This window comes from Nanorana parkeri, unplaced genomic scaffold, assembly GCF_000935625.1.
Source record: "Nanorana parkeri isolate BGI_ZX_2015 unplaced genomic scaffold, ASM93562v1 scaffold280, whole genome shotgun sequence".
Lineage (NCBI taxonomy): Eukaryota > Metazoa > Chordata > Amphibia > Anura > Dicroglossidae > Nanorana > Nanorana parkeri.
In genome coordinates, this window is record NW_017306548.1 from 916,816 (window position 1) to 937,639 (window position 20,824).

At 42.6% G+C, this 20,824-nt stretch overlaps 1 protein-coding gene across 1 annotated transcript in view; it reads right to left on the minus strand.

Moving 5' to 3' along the window:
• LOC108787703 overlaps positions 1–20,824 on the minus strand; it is a 188,067-nt gene that overhangs the window by 109,687 nt on the left and 57,556 nt on the right. The window contains exons 3-6 of the mRNA XM_018557315.1: positions 13,960–14,125; positions 11,132–11,250; positions 8,606–8,670; positions 3,693–3,816 (exon numbers count right to left, since the gene is read on the minus strand). Of these exons, the coding sequence (XP_018412817.1) occupies positions 3,693–3,816; positions 8,606–8,670; positions 11,132–11,250; positions 13,960–14,125 (474 nt within the window). The remainder of the gene's footprint in view (positions 1–3,692; positions 3,817–8,605; positions 8,671–11,131; positions 11,251–13,959; positions 14,126–20,824) is intronic.

Sequence of the window (20,824 nt, forward strand, 5' to 3'; positions counted from 1 at the left end):
ATATATATATAATCTAGATATATATTCATTTATTTTTTTATTATTGATGTTTTTTTATGAATGGACATTATAAAATCCCTATGATTTTCTTTCATCTGTTCTGTTCCTACCTATCCATTGGTATAGCAAAACCAGGATATGGGCATCTTCCAGACAGAAGTCACACTGGTACCCAATGGGACTGGTGATGATTATTTTGACAGTCTGGTGAAGGCAGGACATACTGGGCAATCAGTTGAGGGTCTGTTAACCTAAAAAGGTTAAAGTGGACCATCTATGAAAAGGAAAGGTAAGCTTTACTCAGAGCCCCCCACCTTGGTCGGGCTTCTGACTCCTCTGGGAGGCATGGTTGATGTCACCGTGGCTCCTGGAAGATTTGGTCTTTCAAAATCCTTTTGTGCACACTCCTGCAATGGGTCGGAGTGGTTTAGGTGGTTATTCCTGTGCTTTAATTCATCATGGTCTGTGTGATGAGTGGCAGAAGTAGGGGTGTGCCCGTTGCCTAAATATTCTGTTGTAAGAGCTTTCTCTCTTTTCTATCTGAAAACGACCTTACTAACCAACCTTCAACTTAATGTTGTGTTCATGTGCACAGCTCCATATCAGCAGGATACCCCCCCTTACATGCAACACATACAAGAGCTTCCTCTGTCAATGCTACTTAAAAAAAGAAATAATCAACATGTTAGCTGTTGAAGGTAAAGAGGCTCTGATTTATCTTCAGCTATGGAGGGATTTCACAGATGTTTTCTTCTAATTCCTGGAAATCTACAGATGGTTTTATTGAAGCGGAAAATATCCTGAGAGAGATTGGAGCTCCCTGCACGCGAGCATGGGGGAATGCAGCAAGCTCCTTTCAGCACACAAGCGGAATCCCGTGGCCTGATTGTGCCAGTTCTGTCACCGGTCCTCACAAAACCGTCCGCTTGTTAGAGGCAACAATGTGCAATGTGTTTTTTCAGTCCCAAAACCCTTATCTTTTCCCTTCCACATCATTAGATGTTTCATTAGCGCCTATACAGAGAGAAGATTGTTATGTGGTCAGAAAATGTTGTAAAGCAGACTTTGGGAACCTTGAAATGGTATCTATGGTCAAAATACTTAAAATGTAATCTGTATTTCTATATATTGAATTTCCATAAGTTCTATCCCACTCCTAATAATCATATCCATCTACAAGTGTGTAAACTTACTAATTGAATATGCCCATAGGATGTACTTCCTCTGACACAAGTACACTCTAATTAAGCCTGCTTTCCAAACTACAATTCAACATCTCAACTTTTCACAATGTACCATCATCATTGCTTGTTGGAAGCAATGCATGATGGGATATTTAGTCTTGGGAAATCGAGTTTGCATCACATCAAGCAGCAGAGAGAGAAATGCAAAGCATACTGGGAATCCAGGATGTTGGTGATAGTGATGGGCAGACAGAAGGTAGCACTCACTACACAAAAGGAGATTGCATTATCAATAGAGATGCACCGATACCGGTATTTCGGTATCGAGTACGAGTTCCGATATATTTTTTCCGGTACTCACCAATACCGAATACCGATACCGGAAGTCCCATTAAGGAAGCTAGGCGGTGTGTAAAGACTCGCCACCTGGCTTACCAGAGAAAGCATAGAGCCGGCTTTCTGGCCAATCAGAAAGCCAGGTGCCGTGTAAAGAGTTAGAGAAAGTAAAGGGAGATCTAGTAACCTGCCCTTAATTAAAATGGCCACTGTCAGAAGACTGGGGAAGAAAAGAAAAATAAGGTATGCAAAAAATAAAAAGCCTGCAAGTATCTATAAGTATCTGTTTGTAGATTGTCATTACTAAAAATGTCTAAAGGTGTTTTTGTTGCTATTTTGAAGATCTGGGTAAAGTTTCTCTTTAAGGATACATTGGGCTTTAAATGGCTCCTGAGGATTGCCAAAGCTCCCTTGAGCTACCCTGTATGTTAGGCTTACAGAACACTCCCCTCTCTAATCATCTCCATAAATGAGAGAAGGTGTTCTGTATTCCCTGGTGGTGAAGTAGGCATTGCTGATAACACTTCTTGAGATATCACCCGAGAATGCACAGGAACTCGCAAAGCCACTGATTTCCCTGCAGGATCAACAAGTATTTGTTTACACTCATCGAACAGCTATAACAAAATGCTTTAAATTATCCATTTAACAACCAAGAGGGAAGACATAAGAGAGGTTTATTGTAGAGTTTACATACACTTCTTCAGGTACCCTCCAATGCAAAGGCTTGAGTAGATAGCTAAAGGTAAATGTATTCGCATTCACTTCTGTTAACACATATGCCTACAAAGAGCACAGAGGGACATCTGTCTCCAGACCCAGGAGATCATGGGGCCTAACCATACGTACAGTTGACCCCATTTATCAGACCTGAGCTCTTGTAACATTCCAGACAGTAGGATCTGTAATTTCATTCTCTAGTGTTATTAAAGTAAATCCGTCATGAAAGAAACATGTGGGCTGTCATTGCCGATCTCCCTCTAAAAATGCTGGTTCCCTGGCTATTTACCTGATCCCCTGGCTTTAATACATTGAGTCACGGACCTGACACAGGTAGGCAGAAGTGTAAAAAGTCTATATCTGCATTTTTTCCCAGTTGAATGGCTCAAAGTATTGATGCAAGAGGGTCTACGTGACAGCCATGCAACCAGTATATTTTAGGAAAGGAAAGTAATAGCAACTTCAATGACCCTCTCGTGTTTTCTTTAAACTAAAGCTGGCCATACACATTAAGAATGACCAAATCTGAAAAATCTACTCTTTCTTGCAAAGTTTGTATGAACCAGTTAGGTACCAAGACTCTAATAAGGTCTATGATTTTGAGGATATGTACCCGAGTCTTTCTATATTGAAACGTTCTGCCTATAGACACGCTTCCAATCATGCCATATGTATTTTGTTTTTCTGTTCATTCCCAGAGTAATTGCTCAACTTTGTAAAGTATTCTGATCTGACAGAAGGAACACAAGTAAGGAACCCATGCTGAGCCAAGTCACAGCCACCAGCCTATGGGTTATTATTAGCCTAAGTCAAGCCATTGATGAGATGAAGTATAGCAATGCATTACAGTCACTGGACGGGCGCCTTTCATTGCTATCAAGGCCATTTAGCTTATGGTACATCAAGAAACAGCTTGTTAAGTGCCGATAAAGGGGGATGGAATGGTGTCAGGCTGTCTTAAACACACTTCCTCTTGATTTGACATCTTTATGTCCCCTGTTGACTCTCCGAAAGGCCATTTATCTGACAAATAGAAGGGAGATTTAACCTATATACATCCAGGAGATTAAAGAGCAGCAGGCAGCCCTTATTTCAAAAATCGCCAAGCTGGATATGTAATGAATTCAGTTAACAGAAAGATCTAATAAACGAGGAGTAATTATTGGACAACTGGGGCAATATAACTCAGAGAAGACACATGGCACAGGCCGCAGGGCCAGCTTTTATGTACGGGAAACTTTACAGCTTAGTTAGCTTATATTTGTTAAATCTGACAGCCACTGGGAGCTGCATCTGAGTATTCTTGAGAAATGTCCACTGCTGTCTCCACCTCCTCGGTCCAGCACCGGCCCAATTAAAATTCCTAAATGTTCCCTATGACATAGCAAATCTTCACTTTTGCATTTAGGTCCTCTTTAGGAATGATAAAAAAAATTGTCCCAACTGACTCACCAGATATCAGACTTGGAGTTGTAGCCGTCCTGAGTGAAGATCTCGGGGCTCATGTAAGAAGCAGTTCCTGTTATAGTAGTTGCCATTTCAGATGGCACAAGGACGCGAGACACTCCAAAGTCACCTAATTCACAAATTAAATCAAAAGCATTAGGTCTGTCTAAATGTTCTCTGACGTGCTGGGATTCTGATGGTTAGAAGCAGCCAGTGAAGTCATAACTCCCAACCTGCATACCCTTACTGGGTCAGGAGCTCAGAGTACACTGAAACCACAGGATCAGCATAACAGACGGGCAGCTAGCAAGCTCCTTATTTCTCATACAACAGGTTTCCTGTAAAGTGGAACTCCAGCAAACTTTTTAGGATGAAGGATGAGACCGTGTGTCATATTTTTGCTGTGTTTATCCTTGTCAATGGATTTCCCTGCACTTCTCCTGGTGGCAGTGTCATTTTACTATGTGATAAGTGGCTACAGGGCTGTCAAAGAGCTCTGTGAATAGCCTGCTGAATTTGGTTTCAGGTCTATGACCACTGTTACAAGGAGAAGAAGAGAGGGGGGATCTTTTCAATGGGGGCACAGGCAGCAAAACCCAACACTGATCTTAAAGTGAATGTATGTCCAAAACTTTTTTGTTCTTGTTTTGGATAGAGTAAGGAAGTGTTAACAACCCCAATCCAGTTGTTTTTTGCTGTCCCTATCCTGTTGTGGAGATGTCCCTTTACTGCAGTGCTAGTACATTTTAGGAATATAGGGGCCTCAAGTGCACCCCCGACATGTTTATGGGGCCACACAATAGTTTAACTTTCATAAATTTGATTTGCATGGTAACCTGTGCAGAGCTGTACATGTGTTGTGGTGCCTTTCATTTTGAATGACACCCCAACTCGCTGCTCCAGTACTGGGCAATGCACTTGTGTTGCAGTGTACTCCGATGCATATGCTGTATGTTGCGGCGTGCTACATTAAATAAGTCATGTCTGATTTTTTTATGTGTTAAGATGTACTAAAATGTATTGAATTGAATGACATTGCGCTTGCTTACACAATGAATGCAAATGTCACCCAGATCTTTTGGCATATTTGGTGTGACCCTAGGAAAAAATTTACATTTATTTTTATTTTTACATTTTATTTGTTCATGAGGGTGCTGGATATAGTCAACGGAGACCTGATCCCCCCCCCCATGCAGCTATGCAGCAGCAGATCACTTCTTACAGTAATCTATTACTGGCTGCAAACAGCCAGCAATAGGTCACTATAGCATCGATCTAACGTAGGAGGGAGCGGCTGGACAGAGCTGCTTCATCTTTTCTGGGCCTCTTTTCTCTCAGGAAGTGACATGACATCACTACTCTTCCAATCGAAACACAGTATAGAAGCATTGTTCAACACTGTGTTTACATTGCCTGCAGCCAGCGCTCTTATGTTTGGTAGCAGGAGCAGAAGCCCCCAGGAGCTGATCGATTCAGCTCCTAGGCTTAGTGCTGGACTTTGATTGTCCGCAAAGTCTGTCTGAGCCGCTGTCACTCAATGTGCAGCCCACTGTGCTCTAGACCTCATTAAAGGTCTGAAGTACAGTGGGCCACATGCTGAGTACTGGGGGGCCACATGCGGCCCACATACCACTTGTTGGGTACCCAGGCTTTACTATCTTCGGTGTCTTGGTATTGCAATAAAACACAGATCTCTGTAAAAACCACTGTATTCAAAACTACAAAAAACAAGAACTGTTTTTATATACACTTTAAGCTTTTCCCACAATATCTAAAACCTCCAAAAATATATGTCTGGGTTCCTTAATTCATTATTTCTATTTAATGAAGAGGTGGTTTGGAGAAGATATAAAACGTCCTCAAAGTTACAGAAGAAGTCTAGCTTAATGTGACTAAATACTACTGGCTGTACCATGACCTGGATAAATGAGAACCTTCACAGACATAGCTAATGAGTCTTATTTTAGATTTAGTATCCAGTCAGTAAAAACAAGATCGGCTTTTTCATCAGGAGTCAAGAAAGCTCTAACAAGCTTTCCTTCACTGTTACTGATTTATAATTAACTTCAAGATCAAACACTTGTTACATGTACACGTCATCGCTACTTCTGGAAGCAAAGAGAATATACACGGTTTGCCGGACCGGATTATTCCCAAAGACCATTCATCCCTTACATACAGTATATTTGCATCTATTAGATTTTGGATACATTTATACTTTTTTTGTTATAGGTATATATATATCTATCTATCTATAGATTATATATATGTCATACACACGCATTGATTTTATATCATTTTCTTAGACTCTATCAGAAACTTTATTCAGTTTTCAAAGCTGTTTCATCAGATGGTGTTACACAAGCTTTTGACTTTTTCTGATTTGATCGAATTTTTTAAGAAGCCCTCAGCTGTTTTTTTTTCTCATTTAAATTTTATCAAACTGTTCAATAAGAGAATAATAATGTTTGTGTAGCCATGACATCAGAAAAGTTCCCATTCTCAGTCAATTACAGTCAACTTGTAAATGGGGGAAACTCATACTAAAGCTGGCCATAGACAGCCGAATTTTGGTAGTCTACTGTTGAATTGGCCAAAGATTGACCAATGGGTGGTCCTATCGGTACCATCCGGCTCAACAAAAGTCAATTGAAAAATGAGCCGGGTGAGAAATTGGCATCAAGGACACACTCCATGGGGGCACATCATCAAGCTTCCTGGATTCAAAGCAGAACGCTACATGGAATGGAGCCACATCATTAGGACCTGCCCACTGCTAGAGGAGGAAGAGGATATTACATGAGCAAACTAGGGAGATTTCCATACACTTCCTGTCTTGAAGGTAACATCTCTAAAAATTAAAGGGAATTCCCTTCCTATGTTGACCATACATGGCTTAAATTTCAGGTGATTCCTGCAGGTCACAATTCGAGCTGTGGGTTGCCATGTCAGAAGGCAAACCCCTAGGATGCACCAAATGTTAGGAGTGCACCACCAGCAAGTGCTCTGGCTGGTTCAAGCAGTGCACTCTCTCTCTCTACTGAGCTCTGTGCGGCATTTGATCCAGTCAGAGTGCCCCCAGGTGGTGCACTTCTAACTTCAGACATGTGCTGCCATTTAGGCAGGACAGAGGGTATTCACCTTCTTGGAGGCGCACGGCCTACAGGTATGGAGAAAAATCACCATTTATAGCAGCTGATCAATGGTTTGCAATGTGTTGGGAATGTTGTAATGCATGGGTAGGTTATAGAAAATGTGCTGTAAAGGTGAACTGACCCTTTTAGTGAACCTATTGCTTTGCTGTTCATGGACAAAGTACAAGTTCCCTTTAAAAAGTATGTAATAAGCCAGACTTAATATTTATTTTGGACAGAGCAGACAGTTGTCACCGACTCACTGGAACAATATGTCCCCATTGGAAGATGTCTGCTTTATTCTTGTTATGGTGGCATCAATTTTAGACATCAGGACATATAGAGAGGGTTAATCTCCCTAGTGTGGACACAGACAGCTGAAAAAATCTAACAACCCCCAACACACACAAACTCTTTCCAAAATTGAAAAAAAAAATTTCACTTTAAAAAGGTAAGGTGGAGTTTTTCCCTCTGGGGGGGCATACCCCTTAGGGGGCCTTTAGGTTCAGGGCTCCACCTAGATGGATCATGGCCCTGAACCTGTAAAGCACCCTGCAGCTGACCACCTGATGCACACAGTGCCCTGGAGGGCACTGAACACACGGTTTAGTAACATAGCACATTATGCCTTGTTTGCCTTGGAGCTTTATATAATGTTACAATTTTACAGTAGAAGTTCTAGTAAAATTGTAAATGTAAAAATAAAATGATACATTGAGCAATAGTCTTCTGGAGAGTAGAGTTGACCTCAGAGGAAAGGGTTTTATATGACACTTTAATTATACATACTGTGTCCTTTACAGTAGCTCAAACGAGGTTTGCCGGTATATGACAAAGGTCAGAATACAGATGTAATTGTTTCATACATCAAGAGGCCAGGAAAAAGTTTGGCTTTTTATATTTTCAATCTGTAACTTATTTCTGTTTTTCATTTTTAATGTTATATCTACATTTATTTTCCTTTTTTCATCTGTTTACAGGTGGGACATTGCAAGTAATACCCACAAAGGAACAGAATCCTGGCCAAAAAAATCACATTGGAACCTCAAATGTAAACCTGGAAGAAAATGTTCTAGGCAATTGGCTAAATATCTGTGTGCCAGTGAGCCCAATTCCAAAAAAGCTTACAAGGACAGCCAGAAATCTAATTCGACATATTTTAGCAGCTAGGAGGGCGATTTTAATGCTTGGCTATGCTAGCATCTACCTCTCCCAAATTATTATCTGTGAAAACAGGATTTACAGAAAAGAAACATATACAGGTTAATATGTGTGTCTTTTTTGCTGGTAAGGTGGTGAGGGCTTAGAAGAGAGTTCCCCAAAGTGTTCAATATTGACCACCAATGGTTGATGGGTCTATCCCACCGCAGCCACGCCCCCCGCCCACAGTGCAATCGCCCACATCTGGAACGTAGGCACTTTAGTGCCTGCGTTATGGTCCAGTGCGATTTGCAAAAGTAGTGCTTGCAGCATTTTTGCAGATCGCAGTGGACCGGAACGCATGCACTAATATGCCTGCGTTCCGGGTGATCACGCAGGCGGGGGGCGTGGCTGCGGTGCCATTGACTTCAATGCACCGCCACGCCGCCTCCTGCCCCTGAACGCAGGGAGCCGGCCGGCTTGCATTTCAGTGCGTTCCAGAGGCCGAACTCTGTGGAATGCAGACTTTGTGGTGTGGCCCTTAACCATTCCCTACTATGTCCAGTAATAGAAGAAAAAATAACTTTTGTCTTGCATACACTGTAAGTTGCATTATATAATGACAGTATAAGCAGGTTTACTCACCAATTTTAAGTGTTCCATTCTTTAGAAAGATGTTTTTTGTCTTTAAATCTCTATGCATAACAAGCCTGGAATCACAATAAAGAAAAGGTCTAATGAGAATATTAACAGCAGTAGGGAAAACGGCTGCAAATGTACCAAAACAGTAATGTTGTCAGACGCTATCTAGACAAAAAGGGCATTTGCTGCTTTTCTGAGCTAGAGACGCATCGACAAACATTTGTTCTCAGCTAGATGTAAGTTAGATTAAAAAACATGACATATTGTCTTATATTCCATCGACTTTTCCCATGGGAAGGTTCAAATGAAGAAGAAAAGCAGAATTCTAATGCAGAACACAAGAGAAAGAAAATATAAGAACAAAAATGGAAATTCTAGATTTTTTTTTTTAATCCTTCAGCTTTGACTAGTCATCGAATACGTAAAGGGTTATTAAACCCTCAGCTTTTTTGCATATATCTAATGCTAGCAAGCAGTAGATGTATGCAAAAAAAAAAGAAGTTTCCCAAGAGGTCTAAAATTACCTGTGTCTTCACCGTGTGCTCCCATCCGAAAATCAGAAACATCTCGGGCGGCCACAAAGGGTCTTGGGGCGGGCGGGCAAATGCGCAGTTCAGATTTTTGGGCGGGAGACGAGGAGAGACACAAGGTAAATCTATGGACAGCTGGCACCTGCATGCCAACACTGTGTTACAAGAGGTGCTAGCAAGCACAGAGGAGTCAGCGCTGGATTCTAGACACGCAGCAGCGCTGGAGGGACATCTGAAAATGACTGGAAAGAAGAAGAAGATTGGATTAAGAAGCATAATTTAAGGTAAGTGCTAACACTAACATGGGGGGAGGGAATTTTTTTTATACTTTAATGTCACTTTAAATATAATTTTTTTTAGAGCTGAACTCGTCAAACATCTAAATATGAAACAGTTTTCTTGCCAAAGCATTTGTAATTCTGTTAAGCCGGTTGAGATTGACACACCCCTGTCACACGGCAAGTGTACTCCCATTTTTTTGGTTCAGCAGTGGAACTTCCCATGGCATTAGATCACCAGACTAGCACCCCCCTACATAAAATCATTTCCTTTATTATAGCTCTTTAAAAACCAAATAGTTCAAAGTTCTGAACTTGGAATGAAAACATTTTGCAAGGCACATAGTCAAACCTTTTGAAGCTCTCTGATTCTTCTTCACTATGTTTTTTGTTACTCGCCAATGAATCAGAATGATCACCTCTGTCCGATGAGCACGGAAAGATCCAGGTAGAAGAAAATTGCAACCAAGCATTTGTAAAGCTGAACCAGGAAACTGTGTCTTCCTGGCTGTGCTTTCTGGCAGGAGTTTAATTCTATATGCCGTATAATAGATATTTCACATACCATTCCTAAACATTGCATTCCCTGTAACCATGCAACTTCTTGTCTAAAACAATTCCTTTTTGTGCCATAAAAATTGTGCTGGAACTGTTTTTGTGCAGAGCTTCCTCCACAGAAACCAATGCCCAACCCTAACTTCCCCTCACACTCAATCTTCTTGTAACCCTAACACCAGGGTCATCCCTATAATAAGGTAGCCTGAGGCGATTGCATCAGGGGGCATCTCACTGGGTCACACGGGGGTTGCCAAGCCTTTTTGGCCAGAGCATCCCAGGTTGCTAAGCTCAGCAACCTGGGATGCTCTGGCCGGTGTCCCATCCAGCTCACTGACTTCACTGGTTGCCAGAAGTTGAGAGGAAAGGTCTGGCTGGCGTCCCACCGAGCTCCTGGCAACCAGTAATGTCATTGAGCTGGGCGGGACACCATGCACCATGAGCCACCTCTCCTTTTCCCAGACCCGGACTGTTCACCACCACCCCATGAAGCGTGCACCACAAGCAACCCCCTGTCTTGCCTCAGCCGGCAAGACATTCAGGGACACCCCTGCCTAACACCAACCTTTCCTGTAACTCTAACACTTTCACTTCCTGTAGTCATAACATTAAGCTGCCAATACACGTTCAGAATTTTGTACGTCCAGGAATCACTGGAAATGTTTACAGTGTATGGCCCACCTGGCTCAAGAAAAGTTGATTACTCAGTCGGCTTTTGTTAAGAGAGCCTGGTCAAAAGTTGTAATCGAAACAGTGACTGCTGCCAATTAGTGGAGCTGATTAAATTAAAACCTGAAGTTGCTGATTTATAAATATCCCATATGCTGGGTGGATGCCATTCATATCCAGTCACAAGATGGAGATAAGGAGCATAGTAATTCCCATGCTCCTCTGCTTCATCTAGTGATGGAAATGCTGTGCAAACGGCATTCCTATAGCGTTTGGCTGAGCTGAAGATTTATCAATTGGCCCCCAAGTGTATGGCTAGCTTTACTGTTAAAATAGAATCTTTGGCATATATTGCATACATGAAAAATAGTTTGTGCAGTTCTTAATTTGCTTTCATTCATAAATACATATTGTACATACTGTACGTTATATTTGTAGCACTGATAAACCCCATTACAGATAAGGAAACCCAATCGTCTTCCAGTGCTGTGCCTCACCTCTCGTGAAGATAGTTAACACCTAGTAACAGTTGGATGAACCATTCCATGACGTGTCCTTCTGAGATTTCCAGTCCTTTATCTCTCTGCTGGTGAAGTTCATAGTGTAGATCTCCACCCTGGCAGACAATAGACAGTTAAAAGTTCCCTAGTACCATCTCTCATATGAAAAATACTAGGAGGTGATATATGTGAAAACAGCTCTGATAATACCAACCTTCAAGTGACACTAAACTCAAAAGTTAAATCTTAAAAATGCATTCAAGTCCCCTAACTATTAACAAAATGTATCTTATTTGTGTATCACTCAGCTGTAGATCCTCAAATCATCTCTGAATTGGTGATGACACTGTCCTTCCTTCTGGAGGGTGGCTACTTTTGTTCCCCATGGTCCCTGTGTGTGTTGTAAAGTTGTCACCGATCCAAGCTTGCTCCCGTGATGGACTACAATCTCACGCTTAGTTTACTAATTTGTATTGAGATTGTAGTCTATCACGGGAGCAAGCTTGGAGCGGTGACAACTTTACAACACACACACAGGGACCATGGGGAACCAAAGTGGCCATCCTCCAAAAGGAAGGACAGTGTCAGCACCAATTCAGAGATGATTTGAGGATCTACAGCCGAGTGATAAATAAATAAGATACGTGTGCGGGGTTGGGGGAGATGGAGTGTGCTGCTTTCTCTCTCTAGTCTATCTCACTATATTTTTTTTTTTCTCTTCTGTCCTTTCCTTTGGCTAATGTTTTCCTTTCAGTCTACTCTTTGCAGCAGTACTGCTGCATGTTCTCTGTTCGTTGAGTGGCTGGTGAATGGATGTTCTCACCGGCTACTACATTGTTGTGTTTGTTAAAAATATGAAAAACTCACAAGGTATTGCTGGGGCCCCACAATATATGTTTGAGATTATTGTTGCACTATATCTACTTGATTGCCAATGGTGTGTACTTTCTGTGATTGTAACTGCGGAGGACTCCGCCTATCCTGTACTTGGCTGTATCTGTGGTGTGGGCCTTGCTTGCCTTTATAAATAAAGAATTTGAAAAAAAATAAATAAATAAGATACATTTTTGTTAATAGTTAAGGTACTTGAATGTATTTTTAAGGTGTAACTGCTGAATTTTGTGTCACTTTCACATCACCGAAGGATATACAGCCATATATATTAAAGGACAACTATTAGGTCTTGTAAAGTCCATTATATATGGCAGAATGCACAAGGACAGGAGAATTTCCCAAAACGCTCCATGACCATTAAAAAGGTACGAAGCTACATAATGGGAGGGAGTGTTTATAATGGTGCCTGAACTAGAAGATGATCCTGGGATATAAGATGGGCAATATAAGATGGCCGTTATGCTGAATGAGAGAGGCTTTTTGAGTCCCCCATCCACGCTAAACCGCATGGCCAGAGGAATCTTCCATCCACGGTAATTGCAATCTTATAGCTGGCGCCTGCAACTTTCAGAATACTCCAACAGTGACTGCAGCTGATTAACTGACAATTTTCCACCCAGGTCCTTCAACAAAAGTTGACTGCTAAATCAGCTTTTGTCAAGCCAGGTAGTGCCAACAGGGCCAACCATGGGTGGAATTTCATCCGATTCTGCAGGAAACAGCCAAAATGCGACCGTGTATGGCCAACTCAATTCACAAAGTACCACATTTGGAAGTGCCCCATAATCTGTGACTGGTAATAGTAGTCTGTCCATGTTTACAGCACAGAACAGATTGGTGTACTCATCGCAACACAGCAATAGGGCAGAAGTACCATGGTGCCTCAAGAAAATGGAACATGAGATGGCCAATAAAGGCAGGGGACACTAAAGTATGTTACCATGCATGTAACACTAGTCACACAAACTACAGTCTGATTGTACCAGTCCCTTTAGATTTATCAAACAATAAATAGTACAAGAGCCCACTTGACTTGATGTAAATTGATTGGACAGTTTAGGTTCATCCTCATACGATATACTGAAGTTAAAGCAGATTGTATAGAGATTGTACAATCAGATGGCAATTTGTATAGCTAACTTTAGAAGCATCTGCGCTAACTTTATTTGTTAAAGACATAGTGGCAATGCCTTCACTGCCTTAAAGTAGACCTATACTTAAATGTTAACATATACCTAAGTGTAGTGAACATATTCCAGAACAGCAATTCAGGCACCATAAGGGATCACCGAATCCTGGGTTGATCCAGTTTGCCTAGTTTTACACTATTTGGTAATGTTGACTGTTGGCCCACCTCTCAGATGTTCTTATTGGCCACTGAGATCACCCATTATAAAGATGGTGCTATAGGGACTTATAAGTGTAGGTGAAGCCAGCCATCAACACCAAGAAGCATCAGACTTTGCAGATTGCAGTGGCCTGAGATTCTGGACTACTAGGCTGCAGAAGACCGTAAGTAAAGTGTCACTCCAGCCAACACTTGTTTTTAGTTTTGGCTAGAGTCGGGATGGGTGATACCCTTCATTAGGATACCCTTCATCAGATGGACAATGAGGGCAGGGGACACTAAAGGATCAAACTTTGCAAATTGCAGTGGCCTGAGATTCTGGGCTACTAGGCTGCAGAAGACCGTAAGTAAAGTGTCACTCCAGCCAACACTTGTTTTTAGTTTTGGCTAGAGTCGGGATGGGTGATACCCTTCATCAGATGGACTATGAGGGCAGGGGACGCTAAATTATGTTTTTAGTTTTGGCTAGAGTCGGGATGGGTGATACCCTTCATCAGGTTTAAACTAATATCTATGCCCAATCTGTGAGATTTCAAGCCATAAGGAAGTGGACATCTCCCCCCAAATTAGAAGAATCTGGTACCTCACAATACTCAGTCACGATGCAGAAATCCTCATTTTCCAGGAAGCTTCCCAAGAAGAGGACGATGAACGGGTGCCTAAGACTGCCCAGAAGCTTGGCCTCTCTAGCCGATGGGAGAGTGGCATCTGCCTTCACACTGTTACATGGGATTCTCTTGATGACCTTCCTGAAGTGCAAACACATTTAGAAAGAATAGGGTTAGTTTATTGGAATCTGTGGCCTGTTTCTATATCATTATAAGAATAAACCTGGATGACTATGCATGAGCTACTGATGAGCAAATCAGGTTCAACAGCCAGAAAAAAATGGCTTATTGTAAATGTGTAACTCTCATGGATGAATGAAGAGAAATGTAGTGAATGGAGATTGGTTGGATGCTCCAAAAATTGATTTCTGCTGATGCAATCATCACCGATAGATAGATAGATAGATAGATAGATAGATAGATAGATAGATAGATAGATAGATAGATAGATAGATACCCACACTAAAGGGAACCTGTCATAGCTTGTCTTACAGAACAATCTGAATAGGAACTGTTCTAGATTACTGGCAAAAAAAATTTACATTTACCCTTCACCTTATAATAATAACTTCAGATTGAGTGTCAAGGGTCACACAAAGTCTTATACTTGCTGACCTCCTGTGCCATCTCCCAGCTCCTAAGAGGGCATAACAATGTGACATAACTTGGACCCATATATAACAGAAATGTAAACAATTAATTGTTGCCTATAATTTCTCTTTAAAGAGTTTGCAGGGACTAACTGTCCAGAAAAGATCCATGTGACCCAGACATGTGCTTTAGACATTGCAGCATCTATTTACATATTCACCTTTCCTTCTCTCCCCTGCTGCTTTCTTCAGATGGTAAAATTCCTAGTAGTTCTGGCGATGGAGGAGCATGTGACTTACTCCCCTTCTTCTTATGTGACAGCGCTGACGCATGGTGATGGAGCCAGTGCCATCACATAGGGTCAAGAAAAGAAAGGCCTTGTGTAAGCTCTGACTAGAGTGACCTGGAGCTTACTTAGGGCGGTCTTTCTTCAGCCATGGTTACTGAACGGAGCAGTTGGGAAGTGGAGGATAGCCGAGTATGTGCAACTGGGAATTGTGGCAGACAAGCGAACCCATTTCTTTTTCTTGCTTGGGCACATCACAGGTCCACTTTAAGGATCATCATAGGTACCACAAGGAGGACAATCACATTATCCATGGTGGGCAGATATCTCATCAACAACAATGAAAAATAAAAGACCTGCCCAACGTAATTACAATCGTTGCCACAACCTTTTAGCATGACATGGGCTACTCTGTCCCCTAGAGCAGTGCTCCCCAACCTTTTTATTGACGCGGACCGGTGAACGTTTGATCATTTTACCGCGGCCCGCTGAGGGGGGGACGTTGATTGTTTATATTTTAGATTGTTTTGATTTAATAATTTTAATTTAATTGTATTTAAACATGCCTTCAAAATAAAATACAGTTACACCAAAAAATGAATATAAAGTGATTTAACATTTTAACTCACTGGTGTGTGGGAATCACCCGTCCCTGTCCCGATAAATCCATATTTCAAGTAGGACTCATGGTATTGTCTGTTAAAAGTTACATGTTTCTTTGATGTTCTTCTTCTGTCTGGGCCTTTTCTTTTTCCCAAGGAAACTTTCTAACGACGTCTGTTTCGTACTCATTTTTGCTAATTTGTGGGTTAAATTTGAGCAAACACAACATACACGTACACCAAGCACTGTTAAACATGAGAAAGTACCGTTGAACAGAGAGAAGAGCGATACACACCTTCTCTTTACCAAAGCTACAACGCCACTGCCGCTTGCAGCCGCTCAGCTCCAGACGTCACCTAAAACCGCCCCTATAGCACAATATTTTGCGCATGCGCGGTATTGGTGTGGCTTTAAGTGACGTCCCTCAGCTCCCGGTTAACCTCTCGTCCTGGAAAGTTGGACAAACCCGAGAGAAATACACCACAGTAAATAAAATGGAAATAATTTAATGTTCCTTGGGCGGCCCGGTACCATTTGATCCACGGACCGGTACCGGTCCGCGGCCCGGGGGTTGGGGACCACTGCCCTAGAGCACACAATCCGTTTCTATAGAGAAAGTGAAATAATCCTATTAAGATGGCAGAAACCTTCCAACAGCCTAAAAAATCTACAAGCCCTTCTGACACCTACGTAAGCTGATTTTCTTTAACCATTACATGGCACCATTAATAAATGTGATGCTTGGAAATGGAGCGTCAGACATGATTATTGCACCTTGTATCGTCACCACTACGCTGCAGTGTAGAAGCTAACTGATTCTGACAGGTCACTATAATTGACAAAATTAAACACTTAAGCCTACATTTTCCCCACTTCCTAAAAAGCTGTCGCGGCAGCTATGCTCTGGCACCCGGCTTTAGTCAAGCTGGAGACCATGACCAGCTCAATCCCGTCCTGGGGATCAATCACAGTCACTGACACTAATTGACCCACATTTGCTGAGGCAGAAATACATATTAGCACGGGCTAATCATGTTACATTATGAAGGTCCACAGAGGAAGCATCAGCACAAGGAAGAACGCAGAGGTCCTGATGCATAATACATATAGTACACACTATTTATATCTGTGTGCCACTTTTGCCCTAGTTCTGCACTTTGTCTCAGAGAGACAGCAGGAGCCTAGGAAGTTAAAGAGAGACTGAAAAGTTGGGTTTGGCTTTTTGGAGAGCTCAGCTGACTTTTAGGGGTCTATTCACGAAGCTGCCGAGTGAATGACCGATCTGAAGTGAAGTGAGCCGAAATACGGGTTCTATGGAATGGACAGGCTGGAACTTAAAGTGCAACTCCAGCTTAAATGTTACATTTAGTTTTGGATAAAGTAGGGGAGGGTTAGGACCTCGGTCAGGATTTATTGTTGCATGACCTTCCTGCAGAGATTTCCCAGAACACTTTTGTCACAGAAACTGGTAATTAAGTAAATTCTCTCTAGCAAGGTCAGGCAACAATAAATCCTAAAGGGGGTCTAACCTTCCCCCTACTGGACCTGTCCTACTGGAATGCACACAGGGCCAGCTTTACCATTAGGCGCCCTCCATTTGTCAAGATACAACACCTGCAATAGCAAGGAGGGTCCAAAACCAGCAGCACCTACAGAAAACGCTGGCTTCCGCAAATGCAGGGGAAGGACCCCGGCTCTGCGTAGGGCTGCCCTGTAAAACGCCTGTCTGATGCGGAGGCATCATTATGCAACGCTGGGTCTTTCTCTGCATATGTGAGAGCAGGCAGTTCCCGCAGCAGGTAAAGGCACCAGCTCAGGCTAAACAGATTTCCATTCGTGCCTACAGGCGCCTCAAATGGAAATCCGGCCCTGAATGCACAGCAATGAAAAACTAATGAGAGTTCTTGCCTTGCTCTACCTAAAATGTGTCTTTTATTGCTGACTATGAAGATGTTTCTTTCACTACCTGTGATTCATACAAAAAGGTACAGCCAGGAGGGTGACACCACAATCTGTGAAAGAGTTCAAGAACACACTGCTGTCACCTTCCTGCTTTTATATATACATACACACACACACACTGTATATACACACACACTGTATATACACACACACATACATGTACATACATATATACACACACACTGTGCATATTACTAGCTGGAGTTCTGCCTTAGTATCAGCCACAGAATATTTTTCTACACCTCTCATAATTGTATGCACTATGCAGGATCCCCATCTGCATGGCTCAGTCACATCCTATTTGTCTGAGCTGGAAGGGATTTACAGGACAATTCCTGTTCAATTTATTCTTCTGTTCTGCAAAGCGTCCCCAATAAGGAGTAACAAATTAGCATGTGCATTATGGGAGACAATAAAAGACATAAGACAAGCAGGGGAGGGAAAGGGGGAGCTCGGTGGAACTGAGGAAATGTGAGTGTCAGCTGAACAATGAGAGATTAGGACAATTCATGGCACCAGAAATAGATAACAGCCTTCAGATAAGGGACGTATGGAAGCTTGTTGAAAGACGGCCTCCAGCAACAGCCCTGATAGTCTAATATGGCTCTATAAGCTCATATTTCTGAAAAACTATAAAGGACTTTTTTTTGTTAAATCATCTGCTCAGCATATAGCTGGGTGAATGCCATTTGCATGCCAGTGCTGCCACTAGATGGAGCCGAGTAGTATATGGAACTCCAATGCTCCTTAGCACCATCTAATGGCAGCAGTGTAGTGTGAATGGCATTCGCCCAGATATATGCTGGGGGAAGATTTCTAAAGCAGCCCCTTAGTCATTTGGGTCTACAATGCCTGAATGTTAAATCTACCCAACAGTGAGATTTTACTTTTTGGCAGAGCCTGGTATGCTCAGCCCCTTGACTCACCTGTGAAGTCTGCCTGCCATAATTTCATAATAATATAAACGCCCCCTCCTCTCTCTGCTGGCGTCCATCACCAAGATGGCCGCCAGCAGGCATCAAAAAGACAACCACGCGTGCGTGATGACGTCATGGCGGGGTGTCACCTGGTCTCCGCTCTGGGTGACACCCAGCCTCGGTACGCCCCTGACGGATCATGTTAGCCTATGAGCAGGCGGATGCAAACAAACACACCTTTAACCTCTGATTCATCACATTCAGGTCCCCCCAAAAAAATTCTTCTGCTTTTTTTCACAGAATTGTGAATTGAAGCGCCACACTCCATTTAATAGTCCAGATCCATCTCTCTGCAATGTAGGGATGAGGGGACAGTATAGAAATAGCCAACGCATTTCAGGGGCTCATACAGAGCCATGTTATTTTATAGCCCCATACAGGCCCAAATGCATCTTTATGCAATGTAGGGTTGAGAGGACAGTATAGAAATATCCAACACATTTCCGGGACTCGTACAAATACCCCCTTCATCAGGGCTTACTGGGAGAGAAGGGAGAACATGTGTCAGGACAGTGATGGCTCGAAATTGGATACCATTTTGTCCAGTGTGTGAGAATGATAGAGCTTTAATTTAGCAGCCAAAGAATCCAAGCAGAACCTTTGTAACATCCATGTCCATGTACAGTATTATCCTCCATCTTAATAGACCCATTTTAGCCTATAGGCAGGCAGATGTACCTCCTATCAATCACATTTAGGGCCCAAAAAACAGATTGGATTGTTAATTAAAGCTCCACACTCTATTTAAAAGTCGATCTTTTTATTCAATGGGGGGACAGAGTAGAAATAGCCAACGCATTTCAGGGGCACATACAGAGCCATGCTATTTTATACCCCTATACAGACCCTGATACATCTTTACTCCATGTTGGGTTGAGGAGACAGTATAGAAATATCCAAATGCATTTCAGGGGCATATACAGAGCCATGTTATTTTACAGCCCCATACAGACCCAGATACATCTTTATTTAATCTACGGTTGAGGAGACAGTATAGAAATAGCCAATGCATTGCAGGGGCTCATACAGATACCCCCTTCATCAGGGCTTACTGAGGGAGAACATGTATCAGGAGCTGATGAATCAGAGGTAAACAGAACTTTTGTAACATCCGTTAAGTTTTATCCTCCATCTTAACAGAGCTCCACAGACCCATGTTTGCCTATGGGCAGGCAGATGTAAATAGACGCATGTTTTACATCCGATCCATATTGTTTAGGCCCAAACAAAACCAAAAAGGATTAAAACCTTTTTCATTTATTTATTCAGACCTCGGCGGACTCAGAGGTAATCAGATGTAAACAGACAGCTGCACATAGACCAACATTGAACTTCCGACCAGGGCCGGATTTACTCTCTCTGATGCCCCAAGGCCAGGTTCCTCAATGTGCACCCCCCTACCTGTCAACCCCCATGATCACTTGTACAAAACAATGGGTGGCTTGCCAGCTGTACATTTAGCTCTGCTTGCCCAAAGCAGGGCTAAATGTAGAAAGCAACTTCCCGCCCTGCGCCCGGAACTGCATGTCCCGGGCATCGGGGGATAGGAATTCCACACCCCTGCTGCCCCTCTACTCCCTGCTGCCCCAAGGCCGGGCCTTGGTTGGCATGTGGGAAATCCAGCCCTGGATCTGATTGGAACGCACATGTGAAAGGGGCCTTCGTTCATTTTTTATTATTATGTTTTGAGTGCTGTGTTATTTTAACAAACGAAAACCCCTTGCAGTGCTCATGTCCCAAAGCGGAGAAGCACCATACCTACAAAGACGACCTACAAAATGCCAACTGCCAAAAAGATCCTCGGAAATTGCACCGACGGAAGAAGACATGTAAACCATCAGAGCGAAGAAAGGGCAGCGGGGGGAGGATTACTGGTCAGGACGCCATCAGAAGGAAGAGATAAAGGCAGCGAAGTCCCCATTACACTGGAGGCATGTACACACACAGCAAATTCACTTAGCAACTGGTAATGAGTTTATCAGACTCGAAGTGTGACAGCGCAATGTCAAGTGGCTTCACTTCTCGCCCCGTTTAACAGAGACAGAAAATCCATCTTGCCGTGACAGGTCTGTGAGCGCCGACCGGAAAGGCTTCAATTCAGGCAACCTGCAGTGGGATTACCAGCTCGCAAATCGTCGCAATGTCTTTGGAGTTAGGTTATTGATCCGTTTGTTGCATTGACAACGTTTGTTACACTATTTAGTTTGTTGTGCCTGAAAGAAAGCCGATGCAATATAGAAAACAGAAGCGTCTGTCTACTACTGTTGTAGGAAACTTTGCAAACACTTTATTCCCATGGAATTTTTGGAAATGAACCAGAGCAGATTTGAACAGGAGCGCCCTGCAGGGAGGATAAGGTTATTAAGCTACATCTGCAGGATGCTGAATTTGTTAATCTTATTTCTCCTGAGCCCAATATAA